This window comes from Eretmochelys imbricata, chromosome 2, assembly GCF_965152235.1.
Source record: "Eretmochelys imbricata isolate rEreImb1 chromosome 2, rEreImb1.hap1, whole genome shotgun sequence".
Classification (NCBI taxonomy): Eukaryota; Metazoa; Chordata; order Testudines; family Cheloniidae; genus Eretmochelys; species Eretmochelys imbricata.
The window spans coordinates 270751037-270775541 of NC_135573.1; the positions used below are offsets into that span (position 1 = coordinate 270751037).

Sequence of the window (24505 nt, forward strand, 5' to 3'; positions counted from 1 at the left end):
CACAGCCATCCATCACCTCTTCATCCTCTGTTCCCTGTGGTCTCTTGGCTCTCAAGACCTGGATCCCGCATCTGACAGCCTCTGTAGACTCCCTCTCTTATGGTGGTCACTTCTCTCAAAGTCCCTTCCTTGAATTGTCCCAAAAGAAACATGATGGGCTGTCATGCTCCCCTCCTTTGGCTCCAGCCCTTCATGCCTTCTCCCCTGAACAGCACTCATCTGTTTCTTAGAATCATAGAATATCAGGGTTGGAAGGGACCTCAGGAGGTCATCTAGTCCAACCCCCTGCTCAAAGCAGGACTAGCACCAACTAAATCATCCCAGCTAGGGCTTTGTCAAGCCTGACCTTAAAAACTTCTAAAGAAGGTGATTCCACCACCTCCCTAGGGAACCCATTCCAGTGCTTCACCACCCTCCTAGTGAAAAAGTTTTTCCTAACATCCAACCTAAACCTCCCCCACTACAACTTGAGACCATTACTCCTTGTTCTGTCTTCTCCCCTTCCATGTCCTCTCTCCTTTTCCCCTTCCCCGCCCACCCAGCTTCTTCCACATCCACCTTCTTCTCCGACTCTGATTCATGACTCTCCATGTGTTAGCAACAAGAAGGTGGTCAGGGAAAGTGTGGGCCTGTTACTGAATGGGGGAGGCAACCTAGTGACAGAGGATATGGAAAAAGCTAATGTACTCAATACTTTTTATGCCTCTGTCTTCATGAACAAGGTCAACTCCCAGACTACTGCACTGGGCAACACAGTGTGGGGAGGAGGTGACCATCCCTCTTTGGAGAAAGAAGTGGTTCAGGACTATTTAGAAAAGCTGGATGAGCACAAGTTCATGGGGCCGGATGTACTGGATCCGAGAGTGCTAAAGGAGTTGGCGGATGAGATTGCAGAGCCATTGGCCATTAACTTTGAAAACTCATGGTGATTCGGGGAGGTCCTGGATGACTGGAAAAAGGCTAATGTGTAGTACCCATCTTTAAAAAAGGGAAGATCCTGGGAACTACAGGCCAGTCAGCCTCACTTCAGTCCCTTGAAAAATAATGGAGCATGTCCTCAAGGAATCAATTTTGAAGCACTTAGAGGAGAGGAAAGTGATTGGGAACAGTCAGCATGGATTCACCAAGGGCAAGTCATGCCTGACTAACCTACTTGCCCTCTATGATGAGATAACTGGCTCTGTGGATGAGGGGAAAGCAGTGGACGTGTTGTTCCTTGACTTTAGCAAAGCTTTTAACACGTTCTCCCACAGTATTCTTGCCAGAAAGTTAAAGAAGTATGGGCTGGATGAATGGACTATAAGGTGGAGAGAAAGCTGGCTAGATTGTCGGGCTCAATGGGTAGTGATCAATGGCTCCATGTCTAGGTGGCAGCCAGTATCAAGCGGAATGCCCAAAGGGTCGGTCCTTGGGCCAGTTTTGTTCAATATCTTCATTAATGATCTGGAGGATGGCGTGGATTGACCCTCAGCAAGTTTGCAGATGACACTAAACTGGGACGAGAGGTAGATACGCTGGAGGGTAGGGATAGGATACAGAGGGTGCTAGACAAATTAGAGGATTGGGCCAAAAGAAATCTGATGAGGTTCAACAAGGACAAGTGCAGAGCCCTGCACTTAGGACAGAAGAATCTCATGCACCGCTACAGACTAGGGACCGAATGACTCAGCAGCAGTTCTGCAAAAAAGGACCTAGGGGTTACAGTGGACGAGAAGCTGGATATGAGTCAACAGTGTGCCCTTGTTGCCAAGAAAGCTAACAGCATTTTGGGGTGTATAAGTAGGAGCATTGGCAGCAGATCGAGGGACGTGATCATTCCCCTCTATTCGGCATTGGTGAGGCCTCATCTGTCGTCCTGTGTCCAGTTTTGAGCCCCACACTACAAGAAGGATGTGGAAAAATTGGAAAGAGTCCCGCGGAGGGCAACAAAAATGATTAGGGGTCTGGAACACATGACTTATGAGGAGAGGCTGAGGGAACTGGGATATTTAGTCTGCGGAAGAGAAGAATGAGGGGGGATTTGATAGCAGTTTTCAAGTACCTGAAGGGGGCGTTCCAAAGAGGATGGATCCAATCTGTTCTCAGTGGTACCAGATGACAGAACAAGGAGTAATGGTCTCACATTGCAATGGGGGAGGTTTAGGTTGGATATTAGGAAAAACTTTTTCACTGGGAGGGTGGTGTAGCACTGGAATGCGTTACCTAGGGAGGTGGTGGAATCTCCTTCCTTAGAAGTTTTTAAGGTCCGGCTTGACAAAGCCGTGCCTGGGAAGTCAGGCCAGGAATCTTGACTCTCCGTACTGTGCACATTGCTTCTCAAAAACAAGTGGATTGAGAAATAATTCACATTCAAAGTGGGGAGAAGAAAATGCAGCCTTCCTTGGAGCTGACTGTATTCTATGGTCGATGAGTTTTAGCTTGGTCAAGGCCCTGGACTCCCAAGTGAGTCGTGGATATGTACCACAGAGATGGCTTGGTTCATTGGTGCTGTGCTGTCAGTGAAGAAACATGCTTAATTGAAAAGGACCTACAGGATCACTATCATTAGTCCTTATGTCAAGAGCTACTAATGATTCATAGACTATCAGGGTTGGAAGGGACCTCAGGAGGTCATCTAGTCCAACCCACTGCTCAAAGCAGGACCAATTCCCAACTAAATCATCCCAGCCAGGGCTATGTCAAGCCTGATCTTAAAAACCTCTAAGGAAGGAGATTCCACCACCTTCCTAGGTAACCCATTCCAGTGCTTCACCACTCTCCTAGTGAAAAAGTTTTTCCTTAACTTAACCTCCCCCACTACAACTTGAGACCATTACTCCTTGTTCTGTCATCTGCTACCACTGAGAACAGTCCAGATCCATCCTCTTTGGAAGTAGTTGACCTAGTACTCTTCCTGTGGTCCTACTTTATAGATGGTTGTAGCATTAGTGAGCAAGCTGGGTGTGTTTCAGCACCAGATCATGTGAAAGCTTGATGAGTCAGAACTCTTGCCAGGGAAAAGCTTGCTTTCCTCCCTGTTTCTTTTCCTTTCTCTGCTGTGTCTAAACAGGCTTTTATATATTTATTCCTCCTGAGTCTTCTGCACCAAGAGAGTTAAACTAGGATGCAAACTCCCAGATTAGTGATCCCACAGTGTCGGCCCCAGTGCTATCAGGGATCTATCTAGGTACTTAAATAGCTGCCATTACCATAACATCTGCACCATGACACCAGATACAGTGTGAGGCTCATTCTGAGGGGTCTCTGATCTGGAACAATCCATGAGCATCTGGCTTTCAGAGAGCAGTTTTCTCCAGCCCCAGTGGGTAGCTGAATGCCTCCCTGTGCTTTTGCTGCTTGTACACTATGGTAATGTTGACCTTGTGACAACCACCTTTACAGTGTCACAAAGGAATAAGAAACCTAGGACTCATCAGCCTCTTGGGCCTGTCCTCTGTGATACCAGCCCATGTGCCCTCTGAGAAGGAACCTTCATAGACTGCATCTTTTCCATCTTCAGATGAAGAATCACTGAATTCCGAGGAGTCTGATGGGTCAAAAAAGATGATGACATAGTGGCATCCACATAATCTTTGCCTCTTGATCATTTTAAGAACTTCTAGGTCCTGATCAATGCTTTTTTTGCCTCTGTCTTCACGAACAAGGTCAGCTCCCAGACTACTGCACTGGGCAGCATAGCATGGGGAGGAGGTGACCAGCCCTCTGTGGAGAAAGAAGTGGTTCGGGACTATTTAGAAAAGCTGGACGAGCACAAGTCCATGGGGCCGGATGCGCTGCATCCGAGAGTGCTAAAGGAGTTGGTGGATGTGATTGCAGAGCCATTGGCCATTATCTTTGAAAACTCATGGCGGTCGGGGGAAGTCCCGGACGACTGGAAAAAGGCTAATGTAGTGCCCATCTTTTAAAAAGGGAAGAAGGAGGATCCTGGGAACTACAGGCTAGTCAGCCTCACCTCGATCCCTGGAAAAATCATGGAGCAGGTCCTCAAGGAATCAATTCTGAAGCACTTAGAGGAGAGGAAAGTGATCAGGAACAGTCAGCATGGATTCACCAAGGGCAAGTCATGCCTGACTAATCTAATTGCCTTCTATGACGAGATAACTGGCTCTGTGGATGAGGGGAAAGCAGTGGACGTGTTGTTCCTTGACTTTAGAAAAGCTTTTGACACCGTCTCCCACAGTATTCTTGCCAGCAAGTTTAAGAAGTATGGGCTGGATGAATGGATGATAAGGTGGATAGAAAGCTGGCTAGATTGTCAGGCTCAACGGGTAGTGATCAATGACTCCGTGTCTAGTTGGCAGCCGGTATCAAGCAGAGTGCCCGAAGGGTCGGTCCTCGGGCCGGTTTTGTTCAATATCCTTATAAATGATCTGGAGGATGGTGTGGATTGCACCTTCAGCAAGTTTGCAGATGACACTAAACTGGGAGGAGAGGTAGATACGCTGGAGGGTAGGGATAGGATACCGAGGGCCCTAGACAAATTAGAGGATTGGGCCAAAAGAAATCTGATGAGGTTCAACAAGGACAAGTACAGAGTCCTGCACTTAGGAAGGAAGAATCTCATGCACTGCTACAGACTAGGGACCCAGTGGCTAGGCAGCAGTTCTGCAGAAAAGGACCTAGGGATTACAGTAGATGAGAAGCTGGATATGAGTCAACAGTGTGCCCTTGTTGCCAAGAAGGCCAATGGCATTTTGGGCTGTATAAGTAGGGGCATTGCCAGCAGATCGAGGGACGTAATCATTCCCCTCTATTCGACACTGGTGAGGCCTCATCTGGAGTTCTGTGTCCAGTTTTGGGCCATGCCTCTGCCTAGCATCTGAGGGACGGAGGATGTCGCCGCTTCCAGGGAGGTGCGGTGCCAGGTAGGGAGTCTACCAGCCCTGCCAACTCCCCCTGTTGCCAACACCCCGTGTTTCCAGCATCATCAGGGTTCCCTCCCCCCCCAGCATCCTTGGCACCCCATAGCCGGACCCCCCAGCACCTGCAGTACCCACGGGCCACCCCCTCCCCCAAGATTTAGTCAGGAGTATATAATACATGTCTTGGGCCGTGTATTTATGTTTACTGCCCATGACCTGTCCTAGAATCACAGAATATCAGGGTTGGAAGGGACCTCAGGAGGTCATCTAGTCCAACCCCCTGCTCAAAGCAGGACCAATCCCCAACTAAATCATCCCAGCCAGGGCTTTGTCAAGCCTGACCATAAAAATATCTAAGGGAGGAGATTCCACCACCTCCCTAGGTAACGCATTCCAGTGTTTCACCACCCTCCTAGTGAAAAAGTTTTTCCTAATATCCAACCTAAACCTCCCCCACTGCAACTTGAGACCATTACTCCTTGTTCTGCCATCTACCACCACTGAGAACAGTCTAGATCCATCCTCTTTGGAACCCCCTTTCAGGTAGTTGAAAGCAGCTATAAAATCCCCCCTCATTCTTCCTTTCTGCAGACTAAACAATCCCAGTTCCCTCAGCCTCTCCTCATAAGTCATGTGTTCCAGTCCTCTAATCATTTTTGTTGTCCTCCGCTGGACTCTTTCCAATTTTTCCTCAACCTTCTTGTAGTGTGGGGCCCAAAACTGGACACAGTACTCCAGATGAGGCCTCACGAATGTCAAATAGAGGGGAACGATCACGTCCCTCCATCTGCTGTCAATGCCCCTACTTATACAGCCCAAAATGCCATTGGCCTTCTTGGCAACAAGGGCACACTGTTGACTCATATCCAGCTTCTCGTCCACTGTACCCCCTAAGTCCTTTTCTGTAGAACTGCTGCCGAGCCATTCAGTCCCTAGTCTGTAGTGGTGCATGGGATTCTTCCGTCCTAAGTGCAGGACTCTGCACTTGTCCTTGTTTAACCTCATCAGATTTCTTTTGGCCCAATCCTCTAATTTGTCTAGGGCCCTCTGTATCCTATCTCTACCCTCCAGTGTATCTACCTGTCCTCCCAGTTCAGTGTCATCTGCAAACCTGCTGAGAGTGCAATCCACACCATCCTCCAGATCATTTATGAGGATATTGAACAAAATCAGCCCGAGGACCGACCCTTGGGGCACTCTACTTGACACCGGCTGCCAACTAGACATGGAGCCATTGATCACTACCCGTTGAGCCCGACAATCTAGCCAACTTTCTATCCACCTTATAGTCCATTCATCCAGCGCATACTTCTTTAACTTGCTGGCAAGAATAGTGTGGGAGACCATGTCAAAAGCTTTGCTAAAGTCAAGGAACAACACGTCCACTGCTTTCCCCTCATCCGCAGAGCCAGGTATCTCGTCATAGAAGGCAATTAAATTAGTCAGGCATGACTTGCCCTTGGTGAATCCATGCTGACTGTTCCTGATCACTTTCCTCTCCTCTAAGTGCTTCAGAATTGATTCCTTGAGGACCTGCTCCATGGTCTGAGGTGAGGGGGACTGAGGTGAGGTTGACTGGCCTGTAGTTCCCAGGATCCTCCTTCTTCCCTTTTTTTAAAGATGGGCACTCCATTAGCCTTTTTCCAGTTGTCTGGGACTTCCCCCAATCGCCATGAGTTTTCAAAGATAATGGCCAATGGCTCTGCAATCACATCCGCCAACTCCTTTAGCACTCTCGGATGCAGTGCATCCGGCCCCATGGACTTGTGCTCGTCCAGCTTTTCTAAATAGTCCCGAACCACTTCTTTCTCCACAGAGGGCTGGTCACCTCCTCCCCATGCTATGCTGCCCAGTGCAGTAATCTGGGACCTGACCTTGTTCGTGAAGACAGAGGCAAAAAAAGCTTTTTCCACATTAGCTTTTTCCACATCCTCTGTCACTAGGTTGCCTCCCTCATTCAGTAAGGGGCCCACACTTTCCTTGACTTCTTCTTGTTGCTAACATACCTAAAGAAACCCTTTTTGTTACTCTTAACATCTCTAGCTAACTGCAACTCCAGGTGTGATTTGTCCTTCCTGATTTCACTCCTTCATGCCTGAGCAATATTTTTATACTCTTCCCTGCTCATTTGTCCAGTCTGCCACTTCTTGTAAGCTTCTTTTTTGTGTTTAAGATCAGCAAGGATTTCACTGTTAAGCCAAGCTGGTCGCCTGCCATATTTACTGTCCTTTCTACGCATCCCGATGGTTTGTCCCTGTAACCTCAAGAAGGATTCTTTAAAATACAGCCAGCTCTCCTGGACTCCTTTCCCCCTCATGTTAATCTCCTAGGGGATCCTGCCCATCAGTTCCCTGAGGGAGTCAAAGTCTGCTTTTCTGAAGTCCAGGGGCTGTATTCTGCTGCTCTCTTTTCTTCCTTGTGTCAGGATCCTGAACTCAACCATTTCATGGTCACTGCCTCCCAGATTCCCATCCACTTTTGCTTCCCCTACTAATTCTTCCTGGTTTGTGAGCAGCAGGTCAAGAAGAGATCTGCCCCTAGTTGGTTCCTCGAGCACTTGCACTAGAAAATTGTCCCCTACCCTTTCCAAAAACTTCCTGGATTGTCTGTGCACCTCTGTGTTGCTCTCCCAGCAGATATCCGGGTGATTGAAGTCTCCCATGAGAACCAGGGCCTGCGATCTAGTAACTTCCGTTAGTTGCTGGAAGAAAGCCTTGTCCACCTCATCCCCCTGGTCCGGTGGTCTATAGCAGAATCATAGAATCATAGAATATTAGGGTTGGAAGGGACCTCAGGAGGTCATCTAGTCCAACCCCCTGCTCAAAGCAGGACCGATCCCCAATTAAATCATCCCAGCCAGACTCCACGACACCACCCTTGTTGCTCACACTTCTAAACTTAATCCAGAGACACTCAGGTTTTTCTGCAGTTTCATACTTGAGCTCTGAGCAGTCATACTGCTCCCCTACATACAGTGCAACTGCCCCATCTTTTCTGCCCTGCCTGTACTTCCTGAACAGTTTATATCCATCCATGACTGTACTCCAGTCATGTGAGTTATCCCACCAAGTCTCTGTTATTCCAATCACATCATAATTCCTTGACTGTGCCAGGACTTCTAGTTCTCCTTGATTGTTTCCCAGGCTTCTTGCTTTTGTGTATAGGCACTTGAGATAACTTGCTGTTTGTCCTGCTTTCATAGTATGAGGCAGGAGCCCTCCCCTCTCGCACTCTCCTGCTCTTGCTTCCTCCCGGTATCCCACATCCCCACTTACCTCAGGGCTTTGGTCTCCTTCCCCCGGTGAACCTAGTTTAAAGCCCTCCTCACTAGGTTAGCCAGCCTGCTTGCGAAGATGCTCTTCCCTCTCTTCGTTAGGTGGAGCGCGTCTCTGCCTAGCACTCCTCCTTCTTGGAACACCATCCCTTGGTCAAAGAATCCAAAGCCTTCTCTCCGACACCACCTGCGTAGCCATTCGTTGACTTCCACGATTCGACGGTCTCTACCCAGGCCTTTTCCTTCCAGAGGGAGGATGGACGAGAAGACCTCTTGCGTCTCAAACTCCTTTATCCTTTTTCCCAGAGCCACGTCGTCTGCAGTGATCCGCTCAAGGTCATTCTTGGCAGTGTCATTGGTGCCCACATGGAAAAGCAGGAAGGGGTAGCGATCCGAGGGCTTGATGAGTCTCGGCAGTCTCTCCGTCACATCGTGAATCCTGGCAAGCAGCAGACTTCTCGGTTTTCCCGGTCAGGGCGGCAGATAGAGGACTCAGTCCCCCTGAGGAGAGAGTCCCCGGCCACCACCACCCACCTCCTTCTCTTGGGAGCGGTGGTCGTGGAACCCCCAACCCTAGGACAGTGCATTTCATGCCTTCCAATCTGTGGAGTCTCCTTCTGTTCCCTTCCCTCCCCTCAGATGTATCATCTAGTCCACTCTCCGCATTAGTACCTGTGGAGAGAACATGAAAATGGTTACTTACCTGTATCTGTGTTGCTGGTACATGGACGCTCCCCTTTCTTCTTCTGGAGGTCACATGCTGCCAAATTTCTTCACCGTCCTCCTGTCCCCTCTGCCTGCTCTGAATCTTCAGAACATTGTGCCCGTAGAAGCATATCCTGACGTCTGTCCAGGAAATCTTCAGTTTCTCTTATGCAACGCAGTGTCGATACCTGTTGCTCCAGACCTTGAACCTTCTCTTCCAATATGGAGACCAGCTTGCACTTTGTACAGACAAAGTCGCTTCTGTCCTGTGGAAGAAAGACAAACATGGCACATCCAGTACAGGTCACAACAGCTGAACACCTCCCATCCATATTACCTTCCTTCTACGGGCTTCCTCAGGAGTTGTAGTAACTATGTCCATGAGTTTTACTAAAAATACCCATGACTAAAAACTAGCCTTAATTCTATTCCATGCTACTTCCCAAATCTCCCTCATAAGAGAGTACTGAGAGACGAAGTGGTCTCCCTTCTCCAAATTAGAACTGAGTTAATGATGTCTCAGTAATCCCATGGAAAAGGGTTTTATTCCCAATATTTCCTCAGTACAAAAAGTTAAAGGTGTCCTTCTTTCCACACAGGGTTTAAGAAAACAGAACAAATACATCCCAAGGTTCACATTCTGTATAGTGACCTTAACTTCAGGTAGCATGGTGATGGATGCGGAATAAAGATCTGCATTGTCTCTAGAATTCCTTCTTGTTTTTGCCACAGGATTTGTTCAGCTCTCTTGATTTAAGGGATCCATCATTCCTCATATCTGTCTGACACACAAGAAGCAGCCCTGATTATGTGTGTGTTCAGATAATTTCCAGAACTAAGTTCTTTCTTTTGTCCTTCCTATAATTTCACCTGAACTGCTCCGTAATAACAACAATAATGTAATTAAATTAGGGCCGTCGATTAATCGCAGTTAACTCAAGCGTTTAACTCAAAAAAATTTACTGTGATTAAAAAATTAATCATGATTAATTGCCCTGTTAAACAATAGAATACCAATTAAAATTTATTAAATAGTTTTGGATGTTTTTCTACATTTTCAAATATATTGATTTCTATTACAGCACAGAATACAAAGTGTACAGTGCTCACTTTATATTATTTTTATTACAAATATTTGCACTGTAAAAAACAAAAGAAATAGTATATTTCAATTCACTTAATACAAGTACTGTAGTGCAATCTCTCTATGATGAAATTTGAACTTACAAATGTAGAATTATGTACAAAAAATAACTGCAATCAAAAATAAAACAATGTAAAACTTTAGAGCCTACAAGTCCCCTCAGTCGTACTTCAGCTCAGACAAACAAGTTTGGTTACAATTTGCAGGAGATAATGCTGCCCACGTCTTGTTTACAATGTCACCTGAAAGTGAGAACAGGCGTTTGCATGGCAGTGTTGTAGCCGGCATCGCAAGATAATTACATGCCAGATGCGCTAAAAATTCATATGTCCATTCATGCTTCAACCACCATTCCTGAAGACATGCATCCATTCTACTGACGGGTTCTGCTCAATAACGATCCAAAGCGGAGTGGACTGACACATGTTCATTTTCATCATCAGTGTCAGATGCCACCAACTGAAGGTTGATTTTCTTTTTTGGTGATTCAGGTTCTGTAGTTTCCACATCGGAGTGTTGCTCTTTTAAGACATCTGAATGCATTCTCCACACCTCGTCCCTCTCAGATTTTGGAAAGCATTTCAGATTCTTAAACCTTGGGTCGAGTGCTGTATCTATCCTTAGAAATCTCAGATTGGTACCTTCTTTGCGTTTTGTCAAATCTGCTGTGAAAGTGTTCTTAAAACAAACGTGCTGGGTTATCATCCAAGACTATTATAACATGAAATATATGGCAAAATGTGGGTAAACAGAACAGGTGACATACAGTTCTCCCCGAAGGAGTTTAATCACAAATTTAATTAACGCATCATTTTTTTAACGAGCATCATCAGCATGGAAGCATGTCCTCTGGAATGGTGGCCGAAGGATGAAGGGACATATGAATATTTAGCATACCTGGCACGTAAATACCTTGCAACGCTGGCTACAAAATTACCATGCAAATGCCTGTTCTCACTAAATTAAAAGGAACAGTCACAAGAGTGAAATGTCTGCCAGCTGCATGGAAACTATTTAAAAACGCCATAACAGAGGCTCAAACTAAATGTATACCCTTAACTGGGGGGGGGGGGGTGAGTGGAGGGGAAGGACAAAAAATGCCACATTTGTTCAACAAGAGAGTACAAGCAGTTGGAGGCAAAAAGGCATCCTTTAAAAAGTGGAAGTCAGATACTACTGAGAAAAATAGAAAGGAGCATAAATTCTGGCAGGTCAAGTGTAAACGTATAATTAGGCAGGCCAAAAAAGAATTTGAAGCGCAACAAGCAGAAGGCACAAAAACTAACAGCAAATTTTTTTTAAAGTACCTCAGAATCAGGAAACCTGCCAAACAATCGGTGGGGCCACTGGATGATCAAGGTTTTGAAGGAGCTCTCAAGGAAGACAATGCTGTTACAGAGAAACTAAATGAATTCTTTGCATCGATCTTCACTGCAGAGGATGTGATAGAGATTCCCACACCCAAGCCACTCTTTTTAGGTGACAAATCTGAGGAACTGTCCCAGATTGAGGTGTCAGCAGAGGAAGTTTTGGAACAAATTGATAAATTAAACAGTAACATGTCACAAGTACAAGATGGTATTCACCCGGGAGTTCTGAAGGAACCCAAATCTAAAACAGCAGAACTTCTGATTATAATATGTAACCTATTGCTTAAATCAGAATCTGTACCAGACAACTGGTAAATAGCTAAAGTGATGCTGCTTTTTAGAAAAAGGCTCCAGAGACAATCCTGGCAATTACATGCTAATAAGCCTAACTTTAGTAACAGGCAAATTAGTTGAAGCTATAGTAAAGAACAGAATTATCAGACCCATAGACTAACACAATTTATTGGGGAAGACTCAACACAACTTTTGTAAAGGGAAATCATGCCTCACCAATCTGTTAGAATTCTTTGAAGGGGTAAACAAACATGTGGACAAGGGTGATCAAGGAATAAACAATGGAGTGGCAAAATTTGCAGACGATAGAAAATTACTCAAGGTAGTTAAGTCCAAAACAGACTGCAAAGAGTTACAAAAGGATCTCACAAAATTGGGGACCAAAATGGCAGATGAAATTCAGTGCTGCTAAGTGCCAAGTAATGCATATTGAAAAACATAACCCCAGCTATACATACAAAATGAAAGGCTTTAAATTAGCTGTTAGCACTCAAGAAAGTGATCTTGGAGTCATTGTGGATAATTCTCTGAAAACATCCAATCAGTATGCAGCAGCAGTCAAAAAAAACTAACAAATTTTAGGAACCATTAGAAAAGGGTTAGATAATAAGACAGAAAATATCATAATTCCACTATATAAATCCCTGGTATGCCCACACCTTGAACACTGCGTGCAGTTATGGTCACCCCATCTCAAAAAACATATATTAGAAATCAAAAAAGTATAGAGAAGTGCAACAAAAATTATTAGGGGTATGGAAGAGATTCCATACGAAGAGAGATTACAAAGGCTGGGACTGTTCATCTTGGAAAAGAGATGATAGAGGTCTAAAAAATCATAACTAGTGTCGAGAAAGTGAATAAAGAAGTGTTATTTACCCCTTAACATAACACAAGAACAAGGGGTCACCCACTGAAATTAATAGGCAGCAGGTTTAAAACAAACATAAGGAAGTACTTCTTCAGAAAACACAGAGGCAGTGTGTGGAACTCACTGTCAGGGGATGCTGTGAAGGCCACCAGTATAACTTGGCTCCAAAAAGAATTAGGTCAGTTCATAGAAAATAGTCTATCAATGGCTTTCAGCCAAGGTGGTCAGGGACTCAGCCCCATGCTTCAGGTATCCTTAAACCTCCAATTGCCAGAAGCTGGCCGTGGATGATAGGATGGATCACTCAAAATTGACCTGTTCTGTTCATTCCCTCTGAAACATCTGGCACTGGCCACTGTTGGAAGACAGGATACTGGGCTAGATGGGCCCCTGGTCTGACCCAGTATGGCCATTCTTACGTTCATGAGTCTTCCCAAAGTACCTAGCAGTAGCAGCCAGGAATATATGTTTAATCATTATAAGGGTTCACTGCTCAGAATGTGTGACTAGCTGTTCAGTAAATCTGCTCTCTACTCCAGTTGTTGAGTCCTATGATTTGCTGGAACAAATTTATTTTTATACCACTGAGACTCTCTCTTTCCTAAAGGCTGTTCTTGGCTCAATCTGCAAATCCAGACAGATTTCAAGAAATTCAAAACAATCAATCTGGTTAGATCTTTGTCTCATCAAACCATGAGCTATTACTTCAAATTTCTAGAGTTCATGGGATTGTGTACCCAGGTCACTCCATTTGCTAGGCCTTGAGTAAAACCTCTACAAATTTGAGGCCTGTGCCTCAAACACCAACTTCCATTTGGTAATTTACTATTCCGATTCAAAGCTTTCTAGTGGTGGATAATCCCAGAATATGGGTGCAAAATGGTGCTCCTCACTATTCCCTCCCCATTGAAAGTGAAAGTGTGGTACACACTTTAGACATGCGTTGAGGAGCAAACCAAGACCAACTCAGTATTCAGGTTCTGTGGAATCCCAGGAAGGCCAAATTGCATATAAATGTGTTGGAGTTAAGAAACATTTGTTTAGCTCTCAAACGTCCTTCTACATGTGGGAAACTGAGTTCTACCATAATTAAACATATCCTAATATTCAGGTGTTGACAGGTAATACCACATTTATATACTGTCTCAACCATCAAGGAGGAACTCACTCTCATCTGGAATATCAGGAGGCAGTTAGGGAGTGAAGCATCCATCATCCAGTGTTGCCAATGGCCAAGCATCACCAAGCGAACAACACTTTAGCAGGTAATCCAAGCCAAAATGCAATTCCCAGCACTTGTGGTCTCTGAAGACTGAGATAATGGTTATATTTTTACACACGTGAGGAAAACCAAAGGTTTACCTCCTTTGCAGTGAGGGAAAATTCAGTGTTCTCTAGTTTATTCCTGGGGTGCTCAGAGTATGGAGCCCTGACTGAAGCCTTTCTTCTGGGTGGGAGCAGGGATTCCTACATGTCTTTCTTCCAGTGTCACTTATCCCAAAAGTGTCATGATTTTAAGAAGGGACAGAGCTCATATAATATTAATAGCTGCAGGCTTGGGCTCAGATCTTTTGGCATTGACATTGGAGCCTCCAGTTCATCTGCCATTTCCTACAGATCTCCTGTCACATTGCCAGAGACGAATATTGCCTTCAGATCTGAGCTCTCTGACCCTGACAGTTTGGATGATTGCACTTTGTTCAATTCTAATAATGATTTTCTTGAGCGGTCCATTGAATTTCAACATGGAAAACTTTACAAGTGAAGTGGAAAATATTTTTCCGCATGAGTCTCTGTCAAAAGTATTTAATTTTTGGCTGCTGCAGTCCCTAATACTCTGTTCTGTTGTTTGATTCTAAAAGAATCTGGATCTATTTTGGGTACTTGATGTGGTCATGTTTAGGGGTCCCAGTCCTGGACCACTACCCTGAACAAGCACAGAACAGAGAGCTGGTCCCTGTTCCAGAGAGCTTACACTCTTAAAACAAGTGACAGCAGCTGGATACAGACAGATGAGGAGCACAAGGCTAGAATGAGGCATTATTGATCAGCTTGCTAGGACGTGGTCTCAGCAGATCAGCTGCCTAACAGTTGTCAAGCTGTTTTGTAGTTATCATGGCAAAGGGGAGTTTTAAGAAGAGATTTGGTGGGATTGTATTACTAAAGTTAATCTGGCAGCTGTGTTATACCAGCTCATCATGCTTCTATTCCCAGATCTTCAGTTCTTGCATACCCAGTGATGTAAAGGTTTTAAAAAAAGAAAAGGAGTACTTGTGGCACCTTAGAGACTAACCAATTTATTTGAGCATGAGCTTTCGTGAGCTACAGCTCACTTCATCAGATGCATACCGTGGAAACTGCAGCAGACTTTATATATACACAGAGAATATGAAACAATACCTCCTCCCACCCCACTGTCCTGCTGGTAATAGCTTATCTAAAGTAATCTTCAGGTTAGGCCATTTCCAGCACAAATCCAGGTTTTCTCACCCTCCACCCCCCCACACAAATTCACTCTCCTGCTGGTGATAGCCCATCCAAAGTGACAACTCTTTACACAATGTGCATGATAATCAAGTTAGGCCATTTCCTGCACAAATCCAGGTTCTCTCACTCCCTCACCCCCCTCCAAAAACCCACCCCCATACACACACAAACTCACTCTCCTGCTGGTAATAGCTCATCCAAACTGACCACTCTCCAAGTTTAAATCCAAGTTAAACCAGAACATCTGGGGGGGTTGGGGTAGGAAAAAACAAGAGGAAATAGGCTACCTTGCATAATGACTTAGCCACTCCCAGTCTCTATTTAAGCCTAAATTAATAGTATCCAATTTGCAAATGAATTCCAATTCAGCAGTTTCTCGCTGGAGTCTGGATTTGAAATTTTTTTGTTTTAAGATAGCGACCTTCATGTCTGTGATTGCGTGACCAGAGAGATTGAAGTGTTCTCCGACTGGTTTATGAATGTTATAATTCTTGACATCTGATTTGTGTCCATTTATTCTTTTACGTAGAGACTGTCCAGTTTGACCAATGTACATGGCAGAGGGGCATTGCTGGCACATGATGGCATAAATCACATTGGTGGATGTGCAGGTGAATGAGCCTCTGATAGTGTGGCTGATGTTATTAGGCCCTGTGATGGTGTCCCCTGAATAGATATGTGGGCACAATTGGCAACGGGCTTTGTTGCAAGGATAAGTTCCTGGGTTAGTGGTTCTGTTGTGTGGTATGTGGTTGTTGGTGAGTATTTGCTTCAGGTTGCGGGGCTGTCTGTAGGCAAGGACTGGCCTGTCTCCCAAGATTTGTGAGAGTGTTGGGTCATCCTTTAGGATAGGTTGTAGATCCTTAATAATGCGTTGGAGGGGTTTTAGTTGGGGGCTGAAGGTGACGGCTAGTGGCGTTCTGTTATTTTCTTTGTTAGGCCTGTCCTGTAGTAGGTAACTTCTGGGAACTCTTCTGGCTCTATCAATCTGTTTCGTTACTTCCGCAGGTGGGTATTGTAGTTGTAAGAAAGCTTGACAGAGATCTTGTAGGTGTTTGTCTCTGTCTGAGGGGTTGGAGCAAATGCGGTTGTATCGCAGAGCTTGGCTGTAGACGATGGATCGTGTGGTGTGGTCAGGGTGAAAGCTGGAGGCATGCAGGTAGGAATAGCGGTCAGTAGGTTTCCGGTATAGGGTGGTGTTTATGTGACCATTGTTTATTAGCACTGTAGTGTCCAGGAAGTGGATCTCTTGTGTGGACTGGACCAGGCTGAGGTTGGTGGTGGGATGGAAATTGTTGAAATCATGGTGGAATTCCTCAAGGGCTTCTTTTCCATGGGTCCAGATGATGAAGATGTCATCAATATAGCGCAAGTAGAGTAGGGGCTTTAGGGGACGAGAGCTGAGGAAGCGTTGTTCTAAATCAGCCATAAAAGTGTTGGCATACTGTGGGGCCATGCGGGTACCCATAGCAGTGCCGCTGATCTGAAGGTATACATTGTCCCCAAATGTGAAATAGTTATGGGTAAGGACAAAGTCACAAAGTTCAGCCACCAGGTTAGCCGTGACATTATCGGGGATAGTGTTCCTGACGGCCTGTAGTCCATCTTTGTGTGGAATGTTGGTGTAGAGGGCTTCTACATCCATAGTGGCCAGGATGGTGTTATCAGGAAGATCACCGATGGATTGAAGTTTCCTCAGGAAGTCAGTGGTGTCTCGAAGGTAGCTGGGAGTGCTGGTAGCGTAGGGCCTGAGGAGGGAGTCTACATAGCCAGACAATCCTGCTGTCAGGGTGCCAATGCCTGAAATGATGGGGCGCCCAGGAGTTCCAGGTTTATGGATCTTGGGTAGTAGATAGAATATCCCAGGTCGGGGTTCCAGGGGTGTGTCTGTGCGGATTTGATCTTGTGCTTTTTCAGGAAGTTTCTTGAGCAAATGCTGTAGTTGCTTTTGGTAACTCTCAGTGGGATCATAGGGTAATGGCTTGTAGAAACTCGTGTTGGAGAGCTGCCGAGCAGCCTCTTGTTCATATTCCGACCTATTCATGATGACAACAGCACCTCCTTTGTCAGCCTTTTTGATTATGATGTCAGAGTTGTTTCTGAGGCTGTGGATGGCATTGCGTTCCGCATGGCTGAGGTTATGGGGCAAGTGATGCTGCTTTAACCTACAAGATCTCTGTCAAGCTTTCTTATAACTACAATACCCACCTGCGGAAGTAAAGAAACAGATTGATAGAGCCAGAAGAGTTCCCAAAAGTTACCTACTACAGGACAGGCCTAACAAAGAAAATAACAGAACGCCACTAGCCGTCACCTTCAGCCCCCAACTAAAACCCCTCCAACGCATTATTAAGGATCTACAACCTATCCTAAAGGATGACCCAACACTCTCACAAATCTTGGGAGACAGGCCAGTCCTTGCCTACAGACAGCCCCGCAACCTGAAGCAAATACCCACCAACAACCACATACCACACAACAGAACCACTAACCCAGGAACTTATCCTTGCAACAAAGCCCGTTGCCAATTGTGCCCACATATCTATTCAGGGGACACCATCACAGGGCCTAATAACATCAGCCACACTATCAGAGGCTCGTTCACCTGCACATCCACCAATGTGATTTATGCCATCATGTGCCAGCAATGCCCCTCTGCCATGTACATTGGTCAAACTGGACAGTCTCTACGTAAAAGAATAAATGGACACAAATCAGATGTCAAGAATTATAACATTCATAAACCAGTCGGAGAACACTTCAATCTCTCTGGTCACGCAATCACAGACATGAAGGTCGCTATCTTAAAACAAAAAAACTTCAAATCCAGACTCCAGCGAGAAACTGCTGAATTGGAATTCATTTGCAAATTGGATACTATTAATTTAGGCTTAAATAGAGACTGGGAGTGGCTAAGTCATTATGCAAGGTAGCCTATTTCCTCTTGTTTTTTCCTACCCCCCCCCCCAAATGTTCTGGTTTAACTTGGATTTAAACTTGGAGAGTGGTCAGTTTGGATGAGCTATTACCAGCAGGAGAGTGAGTTTGTGTGTGTATGGGGGTGGGTTTTTGGAGGGGGGTGAGGGAGTGAGAGAACCTGGATTTGTGCAGGAAATGGCCTAACTTGATTATCATGCACATTGTGTAAAGAGTTGTCACTTTGGATGGGCTATCACCAGCAGGAGAGTGAATTTGTGTGGGGGGGTGGAGGGTGAGAAAACCTGGATTTGTGCTGGAAATGGCCTAACCTGAAGATTACTTTAGATATGCTATTACCAGCAGGACAGTGGGGTGGGAGGAGGTATTGTTTCATATTCTCTGTGTATATATAAAGTCTGCTGCAGTTTCCACGGTATGCATCTGATGAAGTGAGCTGTAGCTCACGAAAGCTCATGCTCAAATAAATTGGTTAGTCTCTAAGGTGCCACAAGTACTCCTTTTCTTTTTGCGAATACAGACTAACACGGCTGTTACTCTGAAAGGTTTTAAAGGAATCTTGCATGTAATTTCATCTGTTTGTAAGCTTCCATCACCTTTTGAGCTCAAATTGTGTGCCACAAAACTTCTGGAATGACTTTATTAAGATCCTTGTGCATACTTCCTGGTCCACCTCCTTGTGAAGCGTATGGCAGAGACAGTGAATTACGAATCCTGATGACTGACACCCCTTTATGGGGTGAACATGGTATTGCATCCACCTCCTAAATTCCTGCTCAAGACTTTGATTAAAATCTGTGAACTTCCCTATTCTTTTTTTTCCAAAACCCCATATTTTACCAGGAGAAGCAAAATATTATAGATGTAACATTAACTAGATGTTAGAGGAGTTCTCAGTGACTATCTAGGTAGAACAAAATTTATAAGCCCTCCCAATTTTTTTGTAGTTTATATAATAAACCGAGGAAAGAAATATCTGCTGCTCAGATTGTCAAAATGGATTAGATTTTGCATTCAGACTTGTTATAATCTAGTGGGTGTTTCAGTACCTGAATGTCGAAGAACACATTATAACATGTATACTAAGGTAACAGACATGACAGAAATAGTTTAAATAGGTAAAGGAGGTCTAACGGGGCTTCTGCAGAATGTCTGAGAGACAGTTCTCTCACAGAGCTATTTAAGAACATAAGAACGGCCATACTGGGTAAGACCAAAGGTCCATCTAGCCCAGTATCCTGTCTTCTGACAGTGGCCAATGCCAGGTGCTTCAGAGGGAATGAACAGAAGAGGTAATCATCAAGTGATCCATCATCCCCTGTCACCCATTCCCAGCTTCTGGCAAACAGAGGCTAAGGACACCATCCGTTCTCATCCTGGCTAATAGCCATTGATGGACCTTTCCTCCATTTAGCTAGTTCTTTTTTGAACTCTGTTATAATCTTGGTCTTCACAACATCCTCTAGCAAAGAGTTCCACAGGTTGACTGTGCATAGTGTGAAGAAATATTTCCTTTTGTGTTAAATCTGCTGCCTATTAATTTCACCTGGTGACCCCTAGTTTTTGTGTTATGAGAAGGAGTAAATAACACTTCCTTATTTACTTTCTCCATACCAGTCATGATTTTATAAACCTCTATCATATCCCCCCTTAGTCATTCCTTTTCCAAGCTGAAGAGTCCCAATCTTATTAATCTCTGCTCATATGGAAGCTGTTCCGTACCCCTAATCATTTTTGTTGCCATTTTCTGGACCTTTTCCAATTCCAATACATCTTTTTTGAGATGGGGCGACCACATCTTCACCAGTATTCAAGTTGTGGGTGTACCATGGATTTATATAGAGGCAATATGATATTTTCTGTCTTCTTATCTATCCCTTTCTTAATGATGTCCAACATTCTGTTAGCTTTTTTAATTGCTGATGCACATTGAGTGGATGTTTTCAGAGAACTATATACACTGACTCCAAGATCTCTTTCTTGAGTGGTAAAAGCTAATTTAGATCCCATCATTTTGTATGGGTAGTTGGGATTATGTTTTCCAATGTGTATTACTTTGCATTTATCAACATTGAATTTCATCTTTCATTTTGTTGCCCAATCACCCAGTTTTGAGAGATCCCTCTGTAACTCTTCACAGTCTGCTTTGGACTTACCTATCTTGAGTTATAGTTAACTACCTAAATTACAAGGCTGCTGCTACTTGGAATTCTGTTCATGCAGTTATTCTATTCAATATTACTCTCATCTTAGCAGAGAAAGTGGTATACTGGTTCAGAAAATGGTCCATTCTAGTCCAGTATTTGGACTCTGATAGACTCAGTACCAACTACTTCAGATGAAGGTATAAGAAAACCTGCGGTAGGCAGCTGTTGGATAACCTGCTTCCAAAGACAGTTTTCTCCTAACCCTCTCTAGTTAGAGGTTGGCTTATGCCCTGAAGCAGGAGGTTTTAGGTCCTTTCCAACACCCTTGTTTTTTTAATAAATCTTACAATCATAACTGTCATCAGGCCTCCCTCTCCAACTTAAGTAATCATAGCCAAAATATACAGCGTTAGCTCCTTGACTCTCTCCCGATAACTGCCACTCCAGGCACCTAAAATATTTTTTCCTGTTCTTCACTAAACTCCATCCACTCTTTCAATATCTCTTTGGCAATAATGTACTCAGAATAAAACCAGTATTCCAGGTTAAGTTGCATCAGGGACATATAGAGAGGGACAGTCCTGGCCAGGGACATGAGGTTTCTGCAGCCCACAATGACGTTGGCATTTTTTTTCTTTTTGGCCATGTTGCACTACAGCTTCATCAGATAGGTAGATGGATTGGGGCCCTAGGGTTCAATCCTCATGGTAGACACAATGCAAGAGGTACCAGGCATTGCTCCCACTATCAGACGCAGAGGTGGAGGATTAACTCAGGATGTCCCAGACCCTAGCCCTTCTCTGATATTGGATATAATGTTGAGGGGCTGAAAGAGAGGGTCAGTTCCAATTCTAAAATGATAGATTCTAAACCCAGAAGGAACCACTGTGATCCTCTAATCTGTCCTCCTGCATAACACAGGCCATAGAATTTCCATAAAATAATTCCTCTTTGAACTAGAACATATATTTTGGAAAAACATCCAGTCTTGATTTAAGCCCATATGATATGGGCTTATGAAGTCAGGCACCTGTATCATAGAATCGTAGGAGTGGAAGGGACCTCGATAGATTATCTAGTCCAGTCCCCTGCACTCATGTGAAGACTAAGTATTATCTAGACCATCCATGACAGGTGTTTGTCTAACCTGCTCTTAAAAATCTCCAATGATGGCGATTCCACAATCTCCGTAGGCAATTTATTCCAGTATTTAACCACCTTGACAGGAAGTTTTTCCTAATGTCCAACCTAAACCACCTTTGCTGCAATTTAAGTCTATTGCATCTTGTCCTATCCTCAGCACGTAGGCAACTGGTAACTGCCGATGGGGGAGGCACAATGGCAGCTTCCCCCCTCGCCACCACAGTCACAGTCAACTTCCCGGTGGCTGCCAAAGCAGTTTCCAGCAACACCCTCTTGACCACAGCTGCCCAGAGCCCCACTTCTTCCCTTTGCTCCTGGTCCCTGCTGCCTTCTCCGGACCCTCAATCCCCCTGGCGTGGCCTTTGCCTCAGAGATTAAGGAGAATAGTATTTTTCTTCTTCCTTGTAACAACCTTTTATGTGCTTGAAAACTGTTATCATGTCCCCTGTCATTCTTCTCTTCTCCAGACTAAACAAACCCTGTTTTTTTCAATCTTCCCTCATAGATCATTTTGTATTCTCTAAAGCACTTGCAACCCCTCCCAGCTTGGTATCATCCACAGACTTTATTAGTGTACTTTTCATGTCATTATCTAAACCATTGATGAGGCTCCTGGGTGTTCCAAGTGCAGTGTGTGCTGCTGCTGTGGTGGAGTGGGTGTGGCTCATCAGAATGTTCATGTTCAGTTATTATTTACATGTTGCTAACATTTTCCTGAAGAATGTCAGATAAGAGAAATGACAATTTTAAGTAGTCTGTATCACAGCTAAACATGAATGGAGCTTAATGGGACAAAGGAAAGGTACTTCTCTGGCTCCAGGCCTTATTAGCAAGTCATGAGGCTCTGCCACACATCATATACAGTGCAAGGGAATGAATTAGGGGGACTCAGGGCTCAGCCCCAACCAAACAATGGCACAGGATGGATGAGGGGATGCCAGGGTTTGTGCAACATATGACTTGAATGGTTGAATTAATGAGTGTTCTCCTACATTGCAAGACCTGGAATGATGAGCTGGCCTGGAACTAGAGGAATGGCAGAAATAAAGATTTGGGCAGGGTTAGTAGCACAGTCCAGTCTTTGTTATGGTATTTCTGTAACAGCAACTGATTGGAGGCCTGACAGGAGTTACTTCCTGTGAAATGAACCTGTTTGTACCAGATATGCTGTATGCTGAAACACCTGTCAGAAAGTGTAGTAATGTATAATCTTTGGCCTGGTAGTAATGCCTTCTAGGCCCATGCTATCCATTTCCCATGTATTTGTGTGATATACTAAATCCAAACTGTATAACCCAGATTATAAACAGTAACAGGTGGCAAATATTGGCCAAGTTACCTTTACTGCTGTAGTACAGAAATATTTTAGCTGTTAAATATTTTTGCTGCTTAGTTGAGAACTGGGGTGAGTATTAGAAATGGACAAGAAGACTCAAGAGAGACTAAACTAGGAATTGTTTACTTGTGGCACCTTAGAGACTAACCAATTTATTTGAGCATAAGCTTTCATGAGCTACAGCTCACTTCATTGGATGCAACTGTAGTTCACGAAAGCTTATGCTCAAATAAATTGGTTAGTCTCTAAGGTGCCACAAGTACTCTTTTTCTTTTTGCGAATACAGACTAACACGGCTGCTACTCTGAAACCTAGGAATTGTTTGTAACCCATTTCTTCTTTGGGCTTGTCTGCACATGGAGTTGTTCCTGAATAATTGTTCCTAATTTACTCCATGTCTGGACTCACTTATTCAAGTGTTTTGTTTAACCCAACTGGTCAGGCACAGTTAATCAGGAACATCTCCAAGTCTTAAAATGCTACCTGCCTCACAATTATCCACAGATCAGGTATTGCCAGGAATAGATAGTCTGTGTCCACGCTCTAAGAGTATTTCTACACTGGGAAAATACATCACATTAGAAAATGTGCTGACTAATGTGATGTTAAACACAACTTAACATCTAGTATAGGAAGGGCTAGTCAAGTTTAAAAACAAATTTGCTGGTCATGGTTAATCATAGGGTCCAGTGAACAAATTTTAAAACCCGACTCATCCTTGTCTGCACTAGGTGCTAAGTCATGTTTAACAGCATGTTAGCTTACACGTTTTCTGGTGCTGCATTTTCCCAGTGTAGAACACATCCCAGGAGGAAAATCATATGCCTATGGAACCAGGTTCTTCTTATCAAGTGGGGACGTTGGGTGTGGGATGTTGCATACCCCATCAGCTCCCTGGAGTCCCCTGTGCAGTAGCATGGAATGGGGACCATATGCATGCAGGGAGTGAGGAACTGCTACAAAGGTTCTGCTGAAGGATATGTGGAACCAGCTCCAGTCGTCGGCTCTGCAGCCTAAGGGGAGGACCCTGCCAAGCATCCAGCTCACTTGTTCAAATCTCTCTTTTCTCTTTCTCTTTTTCTGTGTCCCTCTTTCTTGTCTCCCTCTCTTCATGCCCTACTCCTTGCCAGCTCCTCTTAGAGCTTTTCTAGACTAGGAAAAGATATGTTTTTAAAAAGTGTGTTAGCCAGTATAGCTAGCCATAGTATAAGCAGGACAAGTTGCATGTTAACACTTGTTAGCTGGTCATATTAAAGACTCTGGAGGAGCCTGGGGTTCATCTCAGCTGACTAACACCTTAACCTACAACTTGCCCGGTGTATACTAGGGTTTTAAAAAGTGTAAGGTAACACAGTTGTTTTTAAAAGTGCCTTTCCTCTAGTGTAGAGAGACCCTAGTTTAAACAAAGACAAATCTAAAATGCTTTGTATTGCCTAGAGACAATCACTTCTGCTAAGCAAACCCTCTCTCTAAGGTCTGGACAGATATAAGTATTACTGTTCCTGGAATATGATGAATTCCTTGCCTCCAGTGTTTGGATATTCCCTGCTTCCTCCTCAGATCCGGGAGTTGGTTCCTGAGTCCCAGGCCTACATGGACCTGTTAGCCTTTGAACGCAAACTGGACCAGACCATTATGAGGAAGCGGGTGGACATTCAGGAAGCCCTGAAGAGACCAATGAAGGTATGACATGGGAAATGGTACTATTGGTTAAATCAGGAAAAACATCCTAAGTGTGATGTATTGGGCTGTGGAGCCATCTCACTCAAGAACTAGTGGAAGCTCCATTGATAGGCTGACCGAGGCGCTTAAGAATACATGGCGGGGAAACACCCTTCCTTGGAGGAGGACAAATTTGAATGACTCAGTTCAGTAGTTCTCACCCATCTCTAATTTATGAGTCTTTACTATAGGAAATAATCCTTTCTTTCATTT

General features: G+C 44.4%; 1 protein-coding gene across 2 annotated transcripts in view; it reads left to right on the forward strand.

The window, feature by feature from the left end:
- Nucleotides 1–24505, forward strand: part of SMARCD3 (SWI/SNF related BAF chromatin remodeling complex subunit D3) — a 160384-nt gene that overhangs the window by 31643 nt on the left and 104236 nt on the right. For both annotated transcript variants that reach the window (XM_077809554.1, XM_077809555.1), the window contains exon 4: nucleotides 24131–24253. In XM_077809554.1, the coding sequence (XP_077665680.1) occupies nucleotides 24131–24253 (123 nt within the window). The remainder of the gene's footprint in view (nucleotides 1–24130; nucleotides 24254–24505) is intronic.